The sequence below is a fragment of the Halichoerus grypus genome, chromosome 6 (genome assembly GCF_964656455.1).
Source record: "Halichoerus grypus chromosome 6, mHalGry1.hap1.1, whole genome shotgun sequence".
Taxonomy (NCBI): Eukaryota; Metazoa; Chordata; class Mammalia; order Carnivora; family Phocidae; genus Halichoerus; species Halichoerus grypus.
The window spans coordinates 72,222,352-72,244,226 of record NC_135717.1 but is presented as its reverse complement, the minus strand read 5'-3'; the positions used below and the strand labels follow the sequence as shown (position 1 = coordinate 72,244,226).

General features: G+C 39.8%; 1 protein-coding gene across 15 annotated transcripts in view; it reads left to right on the top strand.

Moving 5' to 3' along the window:
• The window catches only part of PARD3 (par-3 family cell polarity regulator), a 643,037-nt gene that overhangs the window by 438,154 nt on the left and 183,008 nt on the right, over positions 1-21,875 (top strand). For 13 of the 15 annotated variants that reach the window (XM_078075363.1, XM_078075365.1, XM_078075366.1 and 10 more), the window contains one exon: positions 10,341-10,572. In XM_078075363.1, coding sequence (XP_077931489.1) covers positions 10,341-10,572 — 232 coding nt within the window. Of the gene's footprint in view, positions 1-10,340; positions 10,573-15,209; positions 15,326-21,875 lie in introns of those variants that run through there. The other 2 variants (XM_078075368.1, XM_078075367.1) reach the window with 1 other exon arrangement.

Below are 21,875 nucleotides of genomic sequence, written 5' to 3'. Positions count from 1 at the left end.
CATGGGCACAACAATGGGGGCCAAGAGACTGGGGTGGGCTCCATGTGGTATCTGGTATCTGTCATCTTCTGTAACACTTACGTTCTTCCTGCGGAGATGGCAGAAGCCAGCGTTTTTGTCTCTCATTTAATCCATCTGGCCTCTCCATGTTGTGTGTGTCTGTCTGGATCAAGATGGAGCTTTGTATTCTGGGACCCATTATCTCTGAGGCCCTACCTGTGCTTGACAGGTCAGGGCATCCACAATCTGCTCCCTCTTCTATGCAAATTACATACCCTGCCTGGCTCTCAGCACATGGCTTCGACATCTCCCAGAATAAATCAGTTTCTGTTGCTATATGCAACAACACTACTTTGTTTTCTTCTTGAAAAATATATGGTCCCATTTTTTTTTCTGTTAAAAGTTGCCAAATTGTAAGTCTTCCTATCAATACGGAAACTGCTTTTTGTTGGGGTCAGGAGGTGAAACAATGAAACCAAATACTCTCCTATTAATTGTACCTATTGATTTTAAGATAGATCTAGTTCATAATTTTAAATGTGAAAACTGTATGTCTTGAAAACAGAGAGAAAACTTGCTTTTGACTAGCTTGCCCACTTTCTTTTAGTCTCTTATCAGGATATAAGAAAAGACATAGCTCTAAAATATACATAACTTAGGTTAACCATATGAGATTTGAAGAAGTGAATTTACATTAGTAAATGAGCTCATATGAGAGATTCCTGGGTAATTTTTTTGTTTATTAGTTATAAAACAGCATATTGCAGTTGATATTTCAAATTTTCTATGGTCGGCATTCTGCACACTCCTAGGCACTTTTCAGTACTATGTATTTGAGCAAAATATGCAAACCAGGTCTAATTTTATCTTAAGCAAAACCCATTAGATTATAGAAAATCTGCTGTGACAATTCAGGATATGGGTTTCAAAGTCAAAGTACTTTGTAAAAGGTTACTGATTAATATAGATAATATAAAAATTTTTGTTCTGAAATGCTAGGAATAGCCTGTCCTATCCTTTTAAGCCAATTTGTATACTTAAGTATCACCTGCAGTTTAAGAAGAGGAGCTTTGATTAATTTAAGGAAGTTTCTCAATGCAGTATGGGTGTAAGCGTGTGAAGTAGCCAAAGCTATTCGTCCCACTTCTTTTTGCAGGTGAATATTAACTTAAGCTAAAAGTACAATGAAAAGTCACATCTGAAGCGTTTGAATTATAGAATCCTCATTTTAACCACTTTTTGATAAGGAAAAAGTATTTAAGTCATTGACCAAGAGCATACTTGGGAAACTGAATCATACTGAATGCATACTTTCTGATTCATAGTCCTGTGATTTTTCCAGAATACTAAACTTCCAAATCGGAAAGCCCCTATCTAAAACTACTTTAAAGTATTGAAGTGTGTATTCATGAGTTGTGGCTCCTAAAATCTGGTATTTAGGCTGTAAGTTCCTGGGGGCCATGGAGTGGTTCAACCCAGTGGATAAACCGATCCTTAAGAAGTAATGTGGTTAAGGGCCACTGTAGTGCACAGGTTACCGTGGCACCGAAGGTTGGGGTACCCACTTAGCCTATGTGGACTTAGAGCAGAAAGGGAGGTAGCGGGGAGAAGGCTTCCTAGAAGAGTATTAGTGGAGATGAGTACCATTGCTTGAATGGTCTTCACCTGGGCATGTAGGCAGCATGCAGAACATAAAGAGTGGGGACTTTCTCTGGATTTCCATAATTTGATTAAGGTTGATGCGTATAGGGCAAGTGACAGCATAATGAGGAATGGGGTTTAAGATGAAAGCAGAAGACAAATCACAGACAACCTTGTTTAAATTATTTGCATTTTATACGAAGGACCTTAAAGAACCTTTGAAGAATTTCAAGTAAGAGTATGATTGCTGGGGTTATGTAGGATAGAGAATGTTTATCAGGGATGGCATGGTAAGTGAGCAGTACCAGTGGCAAGGAAATCAGTTCTGTGTTAGTAATGCAATAATCCAGGTGAGTAATGATGCTTAGCAGTGCCAAAGAAAAGGAAGAAACTGCATTTACACGCTTAGCATCTCACACATAAAGATGGATGATGATGATGTGATTTTTCTCATTAGCACTTCCAGGCTCTGAAACTTAGAATCATCATCGTACTGTGTAACCACTCCATTACCAAGCTTTCTTAATTTTTCCCCATGAAATCTACTAATTTCATTCCTTCTGTTCAATCTAGCCCAAATCCTCATTATTTAATATCTGAAGTTATTGTTAGGATCTCCTAACTGATCTTGCTGTCTCTAGATTTGCTGAGTAAGCTCTGTAATCACATTCTCAGAGTCCTTCAAGCCTCCCAGATCATTCTTGCCCAGACCATGTAATCTCCATGAGGTGTATCTTCTTCCTCCCCCTTGCCCCTACCCTCTCATGGGTACATTAGACTGCCTTCTTCAGGAAACTTCTTCCCAAGCAATCTAGTCTTCCCTTGACTTTCTAAAGCCCTAACTGATTATATAGAATGTGTCTGAGACTTTTTAGTATAAAACTTTTTTTTTTTAACATCAAGAAGTTTTTGTGGATTCCTTAGTACAGACTGGCTTGATAGTTTAGAACACTGGATTTTGGGGGACAGTGATTTTGATTTCTCAATAAATAGCAAAATAGAGCATTGCTAGCCATTTACTACTTTGTCACATTTGCACGTAGTTGTGTTGTTAATTATTGTTTTTGTATTTTTTTCACTTAAAAGAGTCAGAGCAGTGACCTGGAATCTCTTTCCTTGACACTGTAAATAATATTCTGTGTAGTGTTAAAACATACATTCAACACCAAGCTCACTCCTTGATTAAAAGTAAAATTTTTCGTGGAAGTTCCAACAGAAGAGTGATGAGTACTACCATTTTGGTGTGTAACCAATTCATTCTGTCTGTTGAAAGGAACACCTTCAGCTTCACTATACATTGTCCCCATGGACAGGAAGCAGTATCCATTGTAGACCATCATTTGAATGTAAAAATCAATTAGATGCCAGAAGTTAATGTGAAAGGGTTCAGAAAATTGAGGGTATAACCCTCATTGTACTTGTTCTGTAGCATTCTCTTGGGAAGGGAAGGATAAAGGAGGTGACATTCTACCAGCATCTTCAGGAGCATTTTACCTGTTTTATTTGGAGGGATGCATTAAAGAGAAGTTTAGAATAAAGAGTCGAAACGAAAAATGGTTTTTGGTAATAAGTCTTCAGTTCTTTGGAAGAGTGATCTTAATTGTTTTTGCCCTTCTGTCCACTCTTCAACATAAACAGTTATTGTTGTTGGTTTTTTTTAATGAACTAAACATACTTTTAGAGTGTTTTTGGAATCATGTCTTTGACCAGTCCTCCTGTTGCTGAAACTACTTCTGTGATAGCACATGGCCCATGTCACATGAGTTCTTCGTATCTTTCTCTCCTTTCATAGTCAAACTCTTGGTTTTTCATCATATCAGTTATTATTCCCACCTCCCATTTTAGGGTAAAAGCTTCTTCATTCTTCTTTTTTCATGTTTGGTGGCAGCTTTGTGGTTTTTTTTTTTTTTTTTTTTTTAGCATTTTGAAAAAGCTAAGTTTTCCATTGCCAAGAGCTCATCATTCTAATGTTAAAAGTCAGGGTCCAGAAAAGCAGATCCTGTTATTCGACACCATCTGTATCACTGGCTGTTCATTTTCCACATCTTTCTTCCTTTCCAAAGTCAAAATATTCAACTAAAATAAGAAACAAAAATAATATTTATATCCCCAAAGTTCTTGAATCTTGCATAGGACATTGCAGTGCCCGGGAGTCCAGTCTTCATTAATTTTTATCACATTTTTTCTTTAACCTAAGATTAATAAGTAGAAATTAGTAGGGGTCAGTGGATTTGCTATGTCTAGTGAAATTTTCCAATTACTAATGTCTCATTTGAACTTACTCATTTTAAGTTTTAAGAAGATAAATTTTGAAGACTTAGTCATCCCGTATACAATTACTCCATTTAATTCTATTTCTTCTAAAATAAATTGTAAATTACTCAAGAATATGTGGTTCAATCATTAGGTATTTCTGATACCTAGGGTAGTCCTTCATAAATAGGGAACAATAAAGGATAGTTTTCCATATGATTGACTCTTTGTTTAATCATTCTGTCATTCACTCAACAAATATTTAATGATGCTTCTTTAAGCTGTGCCCTCAGAGGAAAGGACCTGTTTACTGGTGATTAAGAAGTAATATTATCATTTTCATTTTGTGTTTCCCTGTTTATACCTATTGAACAACTCATTTAACTCTAGTAGCAAGTCTGAACAAATCATTTAATTCTGGCAAAGTTGTCACAGCTACCCAGAATTACATTAACTGCTAACTCTTACACTTGTGATAGACTGTAGATCTTCCACAGCTGCTCTAAAGTTTGATTTACACAGTGTACCTGTTAGGATGCTTTCAGCTGCATTTAATAGAAAATCCAACTCAGACCAGCTCTAACCATGAGGAAATGCACTGTCTTACATAGCTGAGCTCTGGAGTTGGGCAGCTTCAGGGATCATTGATTTCATATCCCAGCGGTGTTACCAAAGATCCACCATCTTCCTGCCCTTTTGGCTGCACTATCCATAATTCAACTCATTCAGAGGGTAATCACAGAGCTCAGAGGCCTTTTGCTTTCTTGTCCATATCCAACAGAAGGGAGTGAGCTCTCTCCCCAAGCATGGAGCGTGTCAATGCAGGCTGAGGGGGCCATTCTCAGACTAGTAACACTGGACTATTATTAAATCAAGGGGCAGGTTGATCTGATGCTGAATTAACCTGTTGGAGCTAGATTGCATTCCTGAACATGGTCAGAGTTCCTTTAGGAAGAAGAAAGGGGGAAATGGATTGTGGATAAGCAACCAACAGAAATCATTAACAGTATCAACAGTAGCAATGGGGGAGAAAATACTCTCAGGACCATGTGGTTTAGAGTCAATTTTTGATTGGAAAACGTTTGTGATAACTAGATAGAAGTATTTATTTATGGCAGGAGCTGCATAACTTTGAGTTTCAATTGAAACCTAATGTCATTTCCTCCATAATCATTAACATATAAGTGCCCAACCTTTTCCGAACTTCTTGGTGACCCAGTCCTAACATGATACCTTGCAGAATTAAGTAGCTTAATTTGTAACATGGACTAGAATTTTAATTGAGCTGCATTTGCATCTGTTGAAAACATGGTAATTAGGTATGTTTTAATTGCAGAATGACAGTGCTGCATTAAAGAGAAATGAGCAGCTTCACGTTAAACCTTCTTCAGAAAGAGAAACTTAAAAGTATTTGCCTTCCTAGGTAATCACGTGGGAAAGTTCAGTGCATAGAGTGAGTTAAAATAGGCAGAAGTGTTAGTCAAAAATAGAAATTTCTATTTGTTTGGAAGGAGGTAATCATCTTTCTTTGTGTAGGTTATCTGCAGAAGGAAATCAAATAATCTGTAAAGATGAGCAAAATTAAAGAGAAAAAAATGTAAAACTTAGCATTTAAATAGATGATCTAAATGTAAGTTTATGATTAATTCTTGCATTGTAATTTACGGCAGGAACACAATCGATCAAGCCATTTACTGCTATTATATTGCCAGTACTTTTCTTACTTGAAAAATTGTTTATATGAATTTTTTTGTGTTTGAGGAAATGAAAGTATTTTATGTACCTTATTATAAAGGTGGTATTAAATGTACAAAGACTGGTTGTAAAACTTTAAAAAATAATATGACCAGTATTATCAGTGACCTTGAACATACATATTTGAAACAATTATACATGTGTAACCAATTTATTTAAGCTTTTGATAACCACCATAATTCTGCATGGGGACAGGGTCAAGTGAGAGATTCTTATTTTTTTCTATCAAATAATTTTAGAGTTCGAAGTATATATACTTTGATACTCTAAAAGAACATCTTATGTTTGTACATATGAAGCCGCATATTGCTAAATATTTTTAATTATTTGGCATTCAGAGGGATTAGTTAACTCGGTACACCCCCAGAAGAGTTTCTGTGGTAATGTATTATCTAAATTAGAATGTTCCGAATAAGCATAAAGAATTCTCAAACGTGCAAGTATCATTTTAAAACAGTCCACTTGCTTGGGGTAGGAAACGGAGCTAGGATTTTTTATTTTATAAAATGAGGTTACAAAACCCGAAGTTAATAAATAATTTAATACTAATTTTCTCTGTTTCACCCAATTTAGAAAATAAGTTGTATTACATACACCAGAAAATTATTGTGAATATGAAAAGAATTGGCAACAAATCTGACTTCAGCATATAGTCAGTTGTGAAGGCACTGCCTTTATTCTGTTACTGAGCCAGGAGCAGACATATGCCCCTTGTACTTCTGCCAAAACTATTAGGCAGAAAACTAGCAGAATGGCTACTGATACTTCCATTCATGATTTATGATAATGGTTGCTGTGGAAGACTAAGTCATTTACATTTATTGAGCTCATTTTTTGTTTATAGTTTCAGATATTGTAGAGGGTCTAAAATCCATTAGACAACACGTGTAGCACTAACAATAATTGCATAAAAAGATACCAGAAACTGAGGAGAGTGAAACCAAGTACAATGAGCCTTCCCGATGTTGTAGTTGGGGTGTGGCTAGTTTTGTCAGGCTCGATTAGAGGAAAGTAGGCATTGTTCTAAAACTCAAGGAACGGGGATACCGAGAGATTGGAGAAGAGTTTGGTTGGGATAAAGTCATGAGTCAGGTTTACCCATAGTCTTTCATCTGCTGTCTGCGTCTGCCTGGTAGTCCTCATTTTAGAAGAAGTTTAGAGAATGCGAGGCAGACTTATAATTGTATAGTACGGGGAGTGCAGTAATAAAAGTTACCAAGAGTTATAGAAGTATAGGTAAAAGGAGGTTTGCATGTTGGGAATTTTAGAAAATTCACTAGCATCCATTTATCCTCTTGAGTGTACCAACAGACCTAGGTTTTATAGTTCCTGAGAACTTACGAGAATTGCTTTATAATGGTTTGGATGATTATCTCAAAGATGAGGCCACACCTATTTCCCAAAGGGTTGAAACAGCAGTTGGCGATCAGACGGAGCACAGCCATGTTTACGGGTGTCAGACAAGGTGCTTCAACCCTGCTAAGGCTATATTTATATTCTCTCAGGAGACTCATGTGTGAAAAGGCTACATATAATTAGCACGTCTTTGGGCTAGTTGACCAGGATATTCTTTCACTGCTCTGTGTAGACCACAAAAAAGTATAGCCTTAACTCAGCATTTATTTGTAAGGCTAGTGATTTTCACTAGCAGTTCCCATCTGAAAGTTGTAACAGGCTTTCTCCATCAAATCTGTATCATTCCTATTTATATATTAACTAACCGAGAGGAAAAAAAGCAAATTTTAAAAAATCTACCACGCCCTTTGGAGTAGGAGAGTGGTTCAGAAGTAGATAACCCTGTGCAGAGGGAGACAGACCTTTCTTTCTTTCTTTTTTTTTTTTTTAATTTTTTTATTGTTATGTTAATCCCCATACATTACATCATTAGTTTTAGATGTAGTGTTCCATGATTCATTGTCTGTGCATAACACCCAGTGCTCCATGCAGAACGTGCCCTCTTTAATACCCATCACCAGGCTAACCCATCCTCCCACCCCCCTCCCCTCTAGAACCCTCAGTTTGTTTCTCAGAGTCCATCGTCTCTCATGGTTCGTCTACGCCTCCGATTTCCCCCCCTTCATTCTTCCCCTCCTGTTTTCTTTTTTTTTTTTTCTTAACATATATTGCATTATTTGTTTCAGAGGTACAGATCTGAGATTCAACAGTCTTGCACAATGCACAGCGCTTACCAGAGCACATACCCTCCCCAGTGTCTATCACTCAGTCACCCCATCCCTCCCACCCCACCCCCCACTTCAGCAACCCTCAGTTTGTTTCCTGAGATTAAGAATTCCTCATATCAGTGAGGTCATATGATACATGTCTTTCTCTGTTTGACTTATTTCGCTCAGCATAATACCCTCCAGTTCCATCCATGTCGTTGCAAATGGCAAGATCTCATTCCTTTTGATGGCTGCATAAGAGGCAGACCTTTCTAAAGTCATTTCTGTGGTTGCTAACCAGCCCTAGAGTTTTGTGTGTATTTGATCTGGCTTCTTGAGTGATTTCATCAGTATGAACCACAAGTCATGGCATTAAATGAATACACAGGATTGACAATAGGTTTCTGAAATACAATGCTGACCGCTGGAATTATCTTCTGGGTAGATTGTGTAGTGACTGGGTGATAGATTACCTCGATGTGTGTTGTGTGAAGCATGGAATTGAGCAATCACAAACAGTTGATGAAAGAAATGCATGAAGGTCTTGCTGAAGTACAACTGTATGGGACATAATACTAGAAAGAGCCCTGGACTAGGAGTATGCTGGCCCCAAACCTTTCTGTTTCTTCAGCAAGAAATGGAAGATATTGGTCTAAATGACCTCTGAAGTACCTTCTGGATTTAGACATGGCGATGCTTTTATTCTTGAGCTGTACGAAGGCATGACCTGCTGGCATGAGAAATGTGTTGGCTCATGTTTTCAACCAAATGTGTCAACAAAAGGAATTGGTATTATGCTAAGTAGCTGGCATTTTTTTTTTAAACTGTATTACTTTGAAGTGGTCATGTCATTACTGATCATCTTTTTCTCAGATTTGCAAGGGTTTAATAGCAGAACACTAAGATACTGAGATTGTTTTAACTGGTCTTATTATACTTTGATATTGTGTATTACTAACTCAAGTGTCCCTGGGTGGTGGAGAGGCAAGACTGAATTTCACTTGAAGATATATTAACTTGACTTAGAGGTCAGTTCTTTGTGAAATATTGGGAAGAGGCTTAACTGTTCTATTTGGTTCTGTGTTAGGAGAAGCTCAAAAACATTGATTCATACTTTATTTGTTGATGCAGGAGAATAAAATGACCTCAGAAGTCAAGGGATAATCTGAAGCCCTGATAATTCTTACTCTATTTGGAAGAAAATCTTAGGCAACCAATCTCAGAAAAGATTAATGAGAGTGGCTGCTAATATGTACATATATTGTTTCTTACTTAATATAGAAATTCTTAAAATTCTTTTGGTAGGTGAAAACCTACCCTAGTTACTTGTCATTCTTTCAAATCAAAAAGTTTGGGGTATTGAAGTGCCCTTGAACCACATGCTTGCCGAGTGTTGGTTCAAAGAATAGAATATTGTTATCAATAAGTAGGTCTTGTATCTGCGAACTTCAGGGGAGTGTGAGGTTATTGATTTACACATTTTCATGGTTTTATCCATCTTTGTTTCCTTGTCATTGTGTAGATGGACATGCAGAGTTATTTAGGATTAGAAGATACAGTAGCATTTGCTTATGATGTTAGCCCTTATGTAATGACAGTATGACATTAAATGCCTGAATATTATAAATCACCTTAGATGAACATTTATGGGAGAGTTTCAGTGCAACTTCTGAACAACTTGTCACTTTTACTGTGGAGCAATGATTTGTAAAAAACGATATGCTAAGTAATCCCAGAGCATAATTTAGGGACACAAAAACAAGTGTCAGGAAACAGCCAGAGCCTACATTGAATGAAATCTTACAGAGTTAGAAAAGTTACAGAGACTGTAAAGATCCAGTCTTCTGTGTGCAGAAATCACAAATGGACATATTTGGGAGCCTGAAGAAAGAAGTCCTTGTGCTAGTATTGGTGTGCTTACTAGTGAATGGTGTAGTCTCACAAATTAATGAGGGGCCAGAGTGGATCTACATTATCCTTACCCATGAGGAAAGGAAGCACTTGAGGAGGGGCTGCTTGTTTTCTTTGCATTTTGCAAATACGGAACACAGGGTCTATGCTGTGTGATAAGGACCTACTCATCTCTCCAGCAGTGCATAGCTGCATCAAGGAGGATGTTAGCCCTAGTGAAAGAATCAGTATCTGGCCAGGAAGCTGCTTCTCTCTTACCGTTGGCACATGATCTTCACATAGGAATACTCATGTGCTTGGTAGTCATCCACATCACATGTTCAATTCTAATTCTCCTCAAAAGTAAATAGCACAGGGGTGCCTGGCTGGCTCAGTCGGAAGAGCATGTGACTCTTTATCTCAGGGTCGTGAGTTCAAGCCCCACATTGGGTGTAGAGATTACTTAGATAAATAAAAACTTAAAAAGTAAATAGCTTTGCAATCCACGTTGATAGCAGGGCCGAACAACAGTAGAAAATGTGGGAAAGCAAAATCCTCACATATATTTTAGCCTCCTTCACTTTGTTCTTTTGGTTCACTGTATTCCTTATCCATTTTTGTTTTTGTTTCCCTTCCAAGTGGAAGAAGACACAGAAGAAAGTTCAAGATCAGGGAGAGAGTCTGTATCCACAGCCAGTGATCAGCCTTCACATTCTCTGGAGAGACACATGAATGGAAACCAAGAGAAAGGCGATAAGATGGATAGGAGAAAGGAGAAAGCTGGCAAAGAGAAGAAGAAAGACCGAGACAAGGAGAAAGAGAAAATGAAAGCCAAGAAGGGAATGCTGAAGGGCTTGGGAGACATGTTCAGGTAAGTCTTTACCAACCCAGAGCAGATCATCCCTAGACATCCGTGAGTGGGAGGTTAATACAGAATTCTATGAGCCCAGATTTGAAAACGTTATCTTTGAGGGCAACCAAAAATGTTTTCTAATGTTCAGTCTTCACTGACTGTCTTCTCAAGGGTTTCACTTCAGTTATTTCAGACCATGGTAGCAGCCTTAAAGATGGTATCTTGCCAACCGCGTAAATAACCATGTGAGGAAGGAAGGACCAGTCTTCATGTTAGCTATGCGTGAGAGAAAGAGCCCCATGGAGACAAAGGGCTGTTAAAGCGGTGTGTGTTCTTTTGTGTGTGTGAACAATGGTTCATTATTTAAATTTAACATAGAGCTCAAGTTAGTGGTAGCATTTAGAGGTTCATTAATAACAAGTCTAATAAAAAATGTTACAAATAGAGCTTCAATTAAGCTGTGTTGATTAATTTAAGACTTATTACTTCAGTCTGTAAAGATTTCATTCAATGTAGGCTCTGGCTGTTTCCTGACACTTGTTTTTGTGTCCCTAAATTATGCTCTGGGATTACTTAGCATATCGTTTTTTACAAATCATTGCTCCACAGTAAAAGTGACAAGTTGTTCAGAAGTTGCACTGAAACTCTCCCATAAATGTTCATCTAAGGTGATTTATAATATTCAGGCATTTAATGTTAAATATAAAGGTTGCTCGATTGTTCCATAAATTAAACCCCTAAACATATCAAGATGATGGTTTCAAATTAAAAACATACAGCACAGCCACTTGACTCTTCAAAAAGTAGTTACCCTGTATTGGGAATCCCTTTCTTTTAACTTTCTTTTAATTGCAAAATGTGAACAAGAGTTTTTATTTTCCTGGAATTTCTTGATTTATGATCCTGAGGTTGACCTCAATAACTCAGGGAGTTAAAGATATGTCAAGCCTGCAAAGTTGAGGACTCGGGGCCCAGCCTGCAGGCCACACAACACAACAGATGTGCTCTGTACATGTCTGATTAAGTTGAGTGCATGGAAGAAGTAAACTATAGACCTAGATAAAACAAAGCCTGGCCTATTAGTGGCATCAGCTTTCATTTAAATACGATGTGAGTTCCATCTCTGATGCTTCAGAGCATTGGGACTTTCATAGTTTTACATTAGAGTTTTTCTTGTTTATGTACTACTGAATGCTTTTTCAGTCAGATTGTCTTTCTTCATTATATGTTGTATCCAAGAACACCTATGGGATGAAATTGCTCTAACGGCCACTTTATTTCAGTTTCTTTGCTAGCCAGGGGACTTTTCTTTCTGTATATGCAGACTGACAGCTCGTAAGTTGGCACCTGCATAATGCACGACATAAGGCCCTTGCCCATCAATTAAAATTTAAGAACTGTGTACTACTTCTTTAAATTAGAGAATACGAGATGGGAGGATACCTTCCCTGAGACTTACACATTCAACAAGTAGTGTGGTCTCGTTTCCAGGTGTCCTCCTGAAGTCGCATTGAAAGCCAATGGCCTCTTAGTTTTCCTCCTTCGTCAGGCAACATTTATCTGACAGATATAGTGCTCTGTTCTTCTCATGGAATAAAAAAATAAGCAAATTTCTGGTGTGTCTTTATAAAATATGTTATAAATTATTTTCATTATAAATTGTTTTTTTCTGTAATTTACAACTCCAGAGTAAGAGAGGCTTTATGGTAGAGTTTTTCCTTTCGGGGGCCAGAAGAGTGGACAGTGTGGGGGCCATGGGGACCTGTACGTTTCAGAGGGACCCTGAATTGTAACTCAAGAACCACCTTGTTGCTAAAAGTTCTGTAAAATACTATATGATGTTTTCTCTAGACCAAGTTCTATGGGTTATACCTGCACCCTGTAGTGAAAGCCAGCCTTGTGATAATTGTAATTTCAAAGGCCTGCATATTTTCGAAAACTAACTTCTTTGTTTAGGTGCAGGAGCTAAAGGGTTTTTTTACCCCCCTAAAAAATTAGCTTGTATTCTCCCAGTGTTTAAGAATAGCTATTAAAGAAAATCACTGACATTCATACTTTTCTGGGAACATAGCATCAGTGGTTTGCTAGAATCAGCCCACATTGGCTTGTGAGAGCCAATTGCTCAATGTTTAGAAATATCGCCAAACGTTTGTTAAACACACCATTATAAAAATTAAATAAGTTTTATGAAAATCAAAAGCAGTACTCAAAATTTACCAGTTCCTAATTATTTTATCACATTTTACCATGATCTCTGCGTTTGAGGTTATTTACCCCTCTTGATTGGCACAGTGCTAACACTTTACGTGGGGCCACAAAAACAGCTCTCACCAGCTCTACCTTTAAGACATAATGCTGCTAGTTGAATGTGAGCCGTGTTGGGAGAACTTACACCATGGAAGTGTATGAGTTCCACAAAACAGAGCCGCTTCTCCTAGGAGTACAAGATGCCAAAGAATGTAAATCTCTCTTAAGCAGAGTCTCGGTATCTTGTCTAGTTTCCTTGACCATGACTGTCTTCCATCTGGGTGCAAATCACTGCCTCAGTCCTTTGGGAAATGGTTGAAGCTTGCCAAACACTTCTCCTTGAAAATGATCTGAGAATAATTTATTAAACATAAAATAAGCTTTTTGTCTGATTGACTCTTGGCTCTTAATCCTTCACACCATTATATTATGTTCTTCGTATTGGAGAAGACTCTTAAAGTATTGTTAGATTTTTCAAAACATTTGTAACTACCTCTCATACTTACTGGATCTCACTGTTCGAGACTAATACACTCTCAGATTGGTTCTTTTATGTTTTCTTTTTTTTTTTTTAAATAACATAGGGGAATATAGTCCGATTTTAAAATTAGTTTTTCCTTTCTTTTTGTTCTCTTATGGAGAATAGCATGTGACTTCCTTAGCAGTGTTGCTTTTAAATAGCTTAATCAAAATGTGTACGCGCATATACATTTCTTAGGACAGTTTGTAAGGAGGTTCGAGTGCGGCTGCCCAACATAGGCCTGAAGTACAAAGCAGGGACGTGCGTGTGTCTGTGTGAGAGCATGTGCGTTTGTGCATGTGTTGTTATGATTTTGGTTTTGGTTCAGATAACAGAAAGAAAAAGCTAAGGGTCAGGGACATTAGATATTGGGAGTCTAACTTTCTGAGCATATGAGCTTTTTCTCTTTAGTCGCTCGAGGAGGTAATAATGTTTTCCTTTAAAAACAGGCTCACCGGCTCTCCTCCTCACCATCTCCCTCCACAGCCCCCCCGCAAACACACACACTCTCTTCCTCCCCCTATAGATTGTCTGTGATTTTGGGTTCAATTTGAAGAGGGCCAAATATACGGACCCTGTTTTTAAAAGGGCACCAGAGGAAACCATGGCACCTTGCGTAGGTATTTTTATTTATTGGTATATACAGATGACATAGTTTTCTATTTCACACATTGAATGGTAGTCACAAAGATTATTTAATTATTGAAAAATAGCTCTAGGAAAGAATGTTTTGAGTCATATGAATCACTCTTCTGTTAATAAATTATGGAGTATATGAAGTGCAAAAGCTGGTCTTAATGAAAGTCTTAAATCACAAATTTAAAGCTATAAGAAAAATAACAAATGTAAAGTGTTTCACGTTTGTATGAGTTTCTTATGGTGTATACTACATCTTCTTTTGCACATAAGGAACTCCTATTGCCTTAATTAAAATGGCTTTGTAGCTAAGAAACCAGAGTGTGCTTACTAAATAGGTAAACATGACTTGTAAATGTAATCATTCTTTGTGCAAAGTGCAGAACAGAGGGAGGGTCTGGAATTTTGAGTCTTTGTTTATGTTTGATTCTCAGATGCTTGGCTATTCAAATTTAATACTATAAAATATTTTTGAGAATTCTGCAGTTGTATGAAATTGTTCTTAAAGAGGGAAGAAACTAAATCTGTCCTTTAGAAGGAGAGAGATCTATTATTTAATGTTTTAAATGTGTTCCTGTTTGAAGGAAAGCAACAGCATTATTCGGCAACATGCTTTTGCCTGGTTTCCATCTTCAAATTGAAATAATCCACACAATAATAAAACCCTGTATTAGGACAATATTCTCAGATAGTAAGTGTTAAAAATTATGTGTTGCCCTTTTTTTCAGCTCTGGAGTAAGTACAATTTGATATTGTTTTGCCTAAAAGATTAGAATAGTTTTATTTTGTGTGTCGTAGAATTGTATCCATCTCAAACTGAAGGTTTCTTAGAAGTGACCTCACTGTCACATCTCAGGTTCATTTTATGCTTTTGTCCATATGTGACAGCTGAGAACCTATCGCTATGGAAAGCTAAAGCAAAAGTAATGTTGCAATATTACCATTAAAATTGAATCCTCCAATTACACTTAAAATGATTACCTGGGTCCCTGCAGCCTTGTTTTTAGTTCTGTAAGAGGAAATAGGTAATTTAGTTTGAAACCTTGTTTGGTTGAAATCAGATACACTGCTATCTTTTCCCTTTTAGAATATGATAGTTTTCAGAACACAATGAACATGATCAGATTTTAAGACTTAATGTTGTAGCTTGGATTACACTCTTTGGGCTTTGAGAGAATAACAAACAGGAATGATTGTTGCTTCCCTTACCTGTACTTACTAACTGTGTGTCTATACCGTGTTTCTCATTTAGCCTTGCCAAACTGAAGCCTGAGAAGAGATGAACAACAAACCAGATTCAAAAAGGTCTCGAGAAGCACATATTGCACAGTTGATTTTTAAACAAACAATAAATTTACTTTTAATGAATTCTTAGTGGCTGTTGACGAATTTTGTTTACGACATCAGCAGTTTCGATGGTTTGGTAATTTCCATATTAATCAATTTGGAACTTTTTCATCTTGATTTCGAGCTTGGGGGTTTAAATTACTGCTTGAAAAGGCAGAGAAGTGTTTTTTCCTCTCATTTTTATTAGCCCCTTTTCATAGTGAAAACCATAGTCTAGCTGCTGGCGTATTCAGAAATCATCAGCACACACCAGTCCAATGTTAGAATCTGCTTTCGAGACGATGTAACGTACCAGTTTGGTTTGTGTGACACGGTGGCCGAGGACACAGGCAGCTGGTAGATGAGCAGTCCCAGGGCAGGGAGGCCTGTGGGTTAGGACTGTCACCCACCAGTTGATAACCAAATCGGCCAGTTTGCAAGGTACTTTTGAGCAAATTTTAGTCCCTTCATAGGTTACAGGGTTTAGACAAAAGATGGAGGGTTAGGAAAAGAGATAATTGTGCTTGGGGGTGGCTGACCCAGCAAGTCCTTCCTGGGAAAAAGTAGAGATACTCGGGCAAATAGTAATTCTGAGGTTTGCTGAGACCACGGGGAGTTAAGAGCACACACCCTTTTATAACAGTGTTTCTGGAAAGAGTCTGCCTGACCAAGTATTGTAATCACAGCTCTCTGAACGTGCGGGTGGGTCTCATCCTGTCCTTCCTTTAGGAGGAAGCCTTCTGCATATAAGAAGTCTTAACTCACCACCTCTCCATTCTTCATGTCTTCAAAATTGCAGGCAGGACCCTATCTAGTTAGCTTTATTCCCTGAGGATGTTGGAATCGTATCGTACTTGAAAATAAACGTGATGATGAAACAGAGAACCATTTCATAAAGGGTGTTGTGGAGCTGGGTTGTGTGCCTGTGAAGACGGAACTCTGCCCAGCTCCGCCAGGCAACAGCCCCCACCTGTGTCGCAGGAAGGAGGCTCCCATAACCCTGCTTATTTGTTGATGTCGGAAATAGCGGGGCTTGTGGATTTTTATGGCTCAGGCCTAATTGCCCTGTGGACGAACGTGACCAGTTGCACATTGGTAACATTAAATGGCACTCAGTCTAAAGTGCTGCTGATTTAGGGAATGCAGTTAAAATACATCTGTGGAAAAGTCTGCCCATCTATGTGAAAGACAGGCACAATACTTTGTAATAGAAAAGAAAGAACTTGAAAGGAGAGATTCTGCGTAATTTTACTTGGTTTCTCATTTGTGAGCTGGACAGAGACCAGCCCTGTGGTGTGAGTACACATACGAGCAGGATCCCTTGGAATAAGTTTCAAATCTGTAAATCCCGAGGACTCAATGTATGCTTTTTCTAATTCGAATGGAAACAGAGGTTCCCGTTTTTAACACAGGAAAGTAAGTATCAGGCTGACCTGTTAGCAAAGGCAAGTTCTAGGGTAGCTGATACCATATTCTTCTCGAATCCTCCTTTTTCTTATTAGCAGTTTTAAATAGAGAGCCCCTGACATCTACAGCACGGCAGCGGACTGCAAGGAAGCCAGCGGAGGCACGAAGCGTGACGGCGAGGCCTTTCTAAGACCTTTCCTGACACTCCTTAGCGCTGCTTTTCCACAGACCTGCGGCACGAATGTAGAATGCCAGTGTCAAGGATGACACCTACTTTACAGTCTCTGTAAAGCAAACCTTTTCGTAAAAGAAATTTTTGACAGTTCTGAGATGCTAAGTCAATTTCAATTCCAGACGGTATAGAAAATGGAATCTTTTTTTCTGCAATTGATGTGAAAATTGAAGGCTAGTGACTATTCACTCTCTAATAACACAGGGTAAATAAATACGATCACACCATTGAAAAATGTACTGGAAGACAGGCCAGGCTAATGACATTCACCACAACATATATTGGGAATATTCTTTCTGAATGTTTTTATTTGTTACTGTTAGAGGTTCTGTATCTTTCACATTAAATATAATGGATCCAAGTACCTGGGATTCCTAAATATATTTTTACCAAGCCACAAATTATTACATAAGGGTAATTGTTTGATTACTTCAAATAGTCTTTTAAAGAATTCCCTGGCAAAGTGACCTCTTACATAATTGAATGTTGGATGGTTTTCTTCTGACCTGTTTAATAATAGCCAATTTAGAAACAAAAGACGAAAATTGGATTAAATTTCATATCCTAGTGAAATGACCATGTCTCCCGTTAACCTTTCTACCTATCTGTTTTTAGGATGGATGAGCTTTAAGGTAAGGCCAGGACCCCTAGATCCGTTCTGATCCTCTCTTGCCCATTCCGCCACATGGCTCCAGCCCCTTCTCCCCCTTCTCCCCCCGGCGTCAGGAAGGATTGCCCTTCTCCACTGGATCATTCACTTTGTCCTACACTGTGCTATTACTTCCTCCAGCTTAGAGGAAAGTCTGTCTTAACCTCCCTACCCTTTCAACTACTACCTCATTTTCTCTCCTACATATCCACACACACCCTTCGGTAAATTTGTATTTGTCCTCTCCATATTCCTGTTCTCTCTGAAACTCCCTTCGGTGAAGCCTCATCCGCCTGGGCTCCACAGCCTGTTCCGGGCGGGTCACCAGGGACCTCTTCATGGGGGAGTCTTCCCTGTGCACCCTCACATCACCTGGGTCTGCCTGGAGCACTTGGCACGTTGACAGTTGCTCTTCTTGGAGATCCTTTGTGGTCACTCCAGTTCCATCTCCTTTGCCAATTCTGTGTCATGCTCTGTCCTTCAGATATTGGAGCGCCCCCCCCCCCCAAACTCAGTCCTTAGTGTTCTTCTCTTTTCCTCTTTTCAGTAACACAGACTTTTTATATTCTTAGGAAACAGCCTCTGGACTCTAAATATAGTCCATGGGCAGATGACTCCCAAATTTACATCTCCTGGGCATCTTCTTTGAACTCTAGATTTGTAGGTCTTACATCATCTCTGCATGCTCACTTGAGTGTCGACACTTAGCATGCTTCCAACTCAGACTGCTTCCCTTCTTTTTTTTTTTAAAAAGATTTTATTTATTTATTTGAGAGAGAGAGAGAATACGTGCATGAACAAGGGGAGAGGCAGAGGGAGAGGGAGAAGCAGACTCCCCGCTGAACAGGGAGCCAGATGCAGGGCTTGATCCCAGGACCCCCGGATCATGACCTGAGCCACTCAGGCACCCTGTTTCTTCCCTTCTTAGATAATAGCAGCTCCATTTTTTTTCAGTTGGTTAGGTACAAAACCTTCAAGTAATCCTTGACTCTTATGTTTTCCTTACATTTCACATCCAATTTATTGAGGTACAAAAGCAAAGGCCCACTTGATTTATAATTTCTATAAAGCCCTGGTACTTTTCTGTACCAGCATCATCCTCCGTCTCCCGGACTTCGGCAATAATCCTCCAGCCGCTCTTCCTGCTTTCCCCTTCCATGCAGTACATTCTCCACACTGCAGCTAGAAGTCACGTCATTTCCCTTCTCTGCTCAACCCCCAGCAGCCTTCCAAGTCATTCAGAGGAAAGTTCGAAACCCTTAGAGTCACCTATGGGGAACCCCCCCCAGACTAGCCTCCTACCCCCAGCCCCTCTGACCTCATTCCTTCTCCTCTTGCCTTTGCTAACTTCACTCTGGCTGCACTGGCCTCTTCTCCCTCACCTGCCAAGCCCACTGGAGCCTTTGTCCTTGCTCATCTCTCTACCTGGAATCATCTGTTCTCAGATACCCACAGGTTCATGCGTATCAGCTTTTTGGGGTAACTCCAACCTCGCCAACCGGCACTCCCTCCCAGCGTGACACCTCCTGTCCCACTTTTTGGCATTACTTTTCTCCTCTGCACTTACCACTGCCTAACATACGACTATCACACTTGGTTTAATAATCGGTTGATAGCGGCAGGGATCGTTAACCTCGGCCCCTGCCTGGTGTGTCATCGGGGCCCAGTAAGTGTAACAGAGATCAGGATGCCCGTACGCCTTCAGTGCGTCCTCCAACTTCCAGCGGCCAGTCTCTGCCCCTGCCTGAGAAGGCTGTGGAAGAGAGCTCTGCTTCTCTGTGCAGGATTGCCGGAAGTGCCTTGGGATAACACCGCCTCAGAGCAGTCGGCAGCCAAGGACTCAAGGCAGCCACTGGGAAAGTCTTCCCGCCCTGCGGCCCAGAGGGTTCTAATGCTCAGGCATAAGTCTGCTCCCTTCGTCCTGAAAGTGCGGTCCTCAGACCTGGAGCACAGCAGGACCTGGGAGCCTGTCAGACATTCAGAATTCGAGGCCCCACCCCAGACTGACATCAGAACCTGCAGCTTAACAGCCCTAGAGATTCCTGGTCACACCCCAGGGGGAGAGGCTCTGCGGCCTGAGTTGGCCTGCAGGATTGAGCTCCCCTTGGCCACAGTGGCAGCAGGCTTGAGAACACTCCTTTTGGGCTGCCTTTCTTCCCCGGCCACCACCCCCACAATGTCTGCACTCCCCTACCCTTCCGTTAAACCACTGCCCTGAATCCTTGTCTCAGGATCTGCTGCTGCTGAAATCCAGACTCAGGTGTGTTTGTTGAATGAATGAATAAATAAGGTGCCCAGAGTAAGTGGTGACAGTGTAGGTGAGGAACTTTTACCTGGATTAATTTTGCAATTTATGACAAGCTATCACACCAGGGCAGTGCTGGTGTTTGCTTCCGTCTTTGGAAGATGATGTCACTTCCAAAGCCTGTCCATGACTGATCAAGACAGTCCCCAGAGCACAGGTCTTTTCACGCTCCATAGGTCTACATCATGTCCTTTGGTTTATTGTTCAAGTTACCATTTTCCTTGCTCTTAGTAGCCATAAATGATTTAAGTATTCTCCATTACATCAGACTTTTAAAAAAAGATACAATTTCCAAATTAAATCCTTCATGCCAAGCAGTCCCCAACCTTCAGGCTTTGGGTTGTAGCGTTGAGGGGTCACAGATTCCAGCAAGGAGTAAACGTTGAAATTGCCCTATTAATGCCTTCCTACGCCTTAAAATATCAGGCTCAGGAGATGGTGTAAGATTCTGTCCCTAAAAGAAGTCAGAACCTTTGTTTTCCTCTTCACAAGCTTCCTGAACACCCCTTCAGAAAGTCCCTTCTGAAGACCACACCCACAGCCTTTACAGCCCGGGTCCCCTGCAGGTGCCACCACCCATAGATGGCGCTCTGGAGTTTTCTCCTTTCCCTACCACCCTGGAAGGAGGACACTTGTCTGAGCACCTGGGGCCCAGCCTCCGGAGGCCTGGGCTATTCCTGATTCTTAAATGAGGTGTAACTTGGGGGTGGAGACAACCGTACCTCCTTAGTTGCTCCTTCAACACCATATTTAATATTTATATATTATATATTATAATTTACATCTCTCATGTGTTAAAAAGACTGTCTGTTTTCTAGTTTATGTAACAATTTCAGTCCTTAAAAAAAAAGAGAATAAAAGAACAAGTTTACATTCTCTGTCCAAACAAAGGAACAGAGACTTTGAAATGAACTGAACTGACACAAATGAACTAACTGACACATCCCTACTCTCTGTATTAAGGTTTCTCTGTTTCTACTCTTCCGGTAATTTAGCGTGTTATCCGTTATCACCTCTTGGTGCCCATTTCTGATTCTGTTGGGTAACATGCTGGTCCTGAGGACTTCCCAAAAGAGAGAAAGCATCCCTCATGGATTATACTTCTACCGGTGCTATGGCAAGCAGTTAGCATTCATTGAGTGTTGATGTTGGTGGACATCCGCTAAGAACATTATTTCAATGACCCATTTAATCCTTATAATAACCCTGTAGGGTAGGTGCTCCTTTTAATCACCTGTTATAGATAAAGTGAACACAAAGGTTCAGGGGGGTACTGATGACCAAGGTCACACAGGGGTCCAGTGGTAGAACCACACCGAATTTGAACACCGGTCTACCCCTAAGGCCATGTTCCTACCCACTCTGCGGGACCAACTGAACCTTCTTAGCCTCTTCCAGTGTGTTGTGCTGCCCTGACACATGTATGAGAGCCAAGATCGGTTAATCACGTGAAGTGGCATTGCTATTGTATGCTGTGAAAAATTAGAGATCCCTGTTGCTAGCTGGGAAGTGTGCAAGTTAGTATCTTTTGAACCGGACTTTTAATTTTTGTTCCTATTGGATTTCTTAGCATCCTCTGTCTGTGCTCCTTTCTCTCCCAAAATAATTCTTTATGGACTCAGGAATTTTATTGTTCATTTAAAAATTACTAATTGCCATATCCCTTCCCCCACACCTGACCTTCCAACCTATCTATACTGTACCCTGAATGCTAGTGATGATTAAAAAAAAAGGTTAGCTCTATGCCTGCTCTCTTCTTTCAAGATGGCCATATAGTCCTATAAATGCTTTAAGTCCTTTCCTGTTTTTATACCTCCTTTCCCCCTTCCTGTGTACCTTCTTGTACTTCAGATCTTGCTCAACTGCTGCTATTTCTTTCATTTTCCACTGTTAAAACAATCGTGAGGCCATGTGTGTTCGCAGTCTTTATTTCCTCTGTGAATCTTCTGATGTTTCCTATCATCCTGTCATTTTCACCCAGGCCCTGTCGGTGCCACCT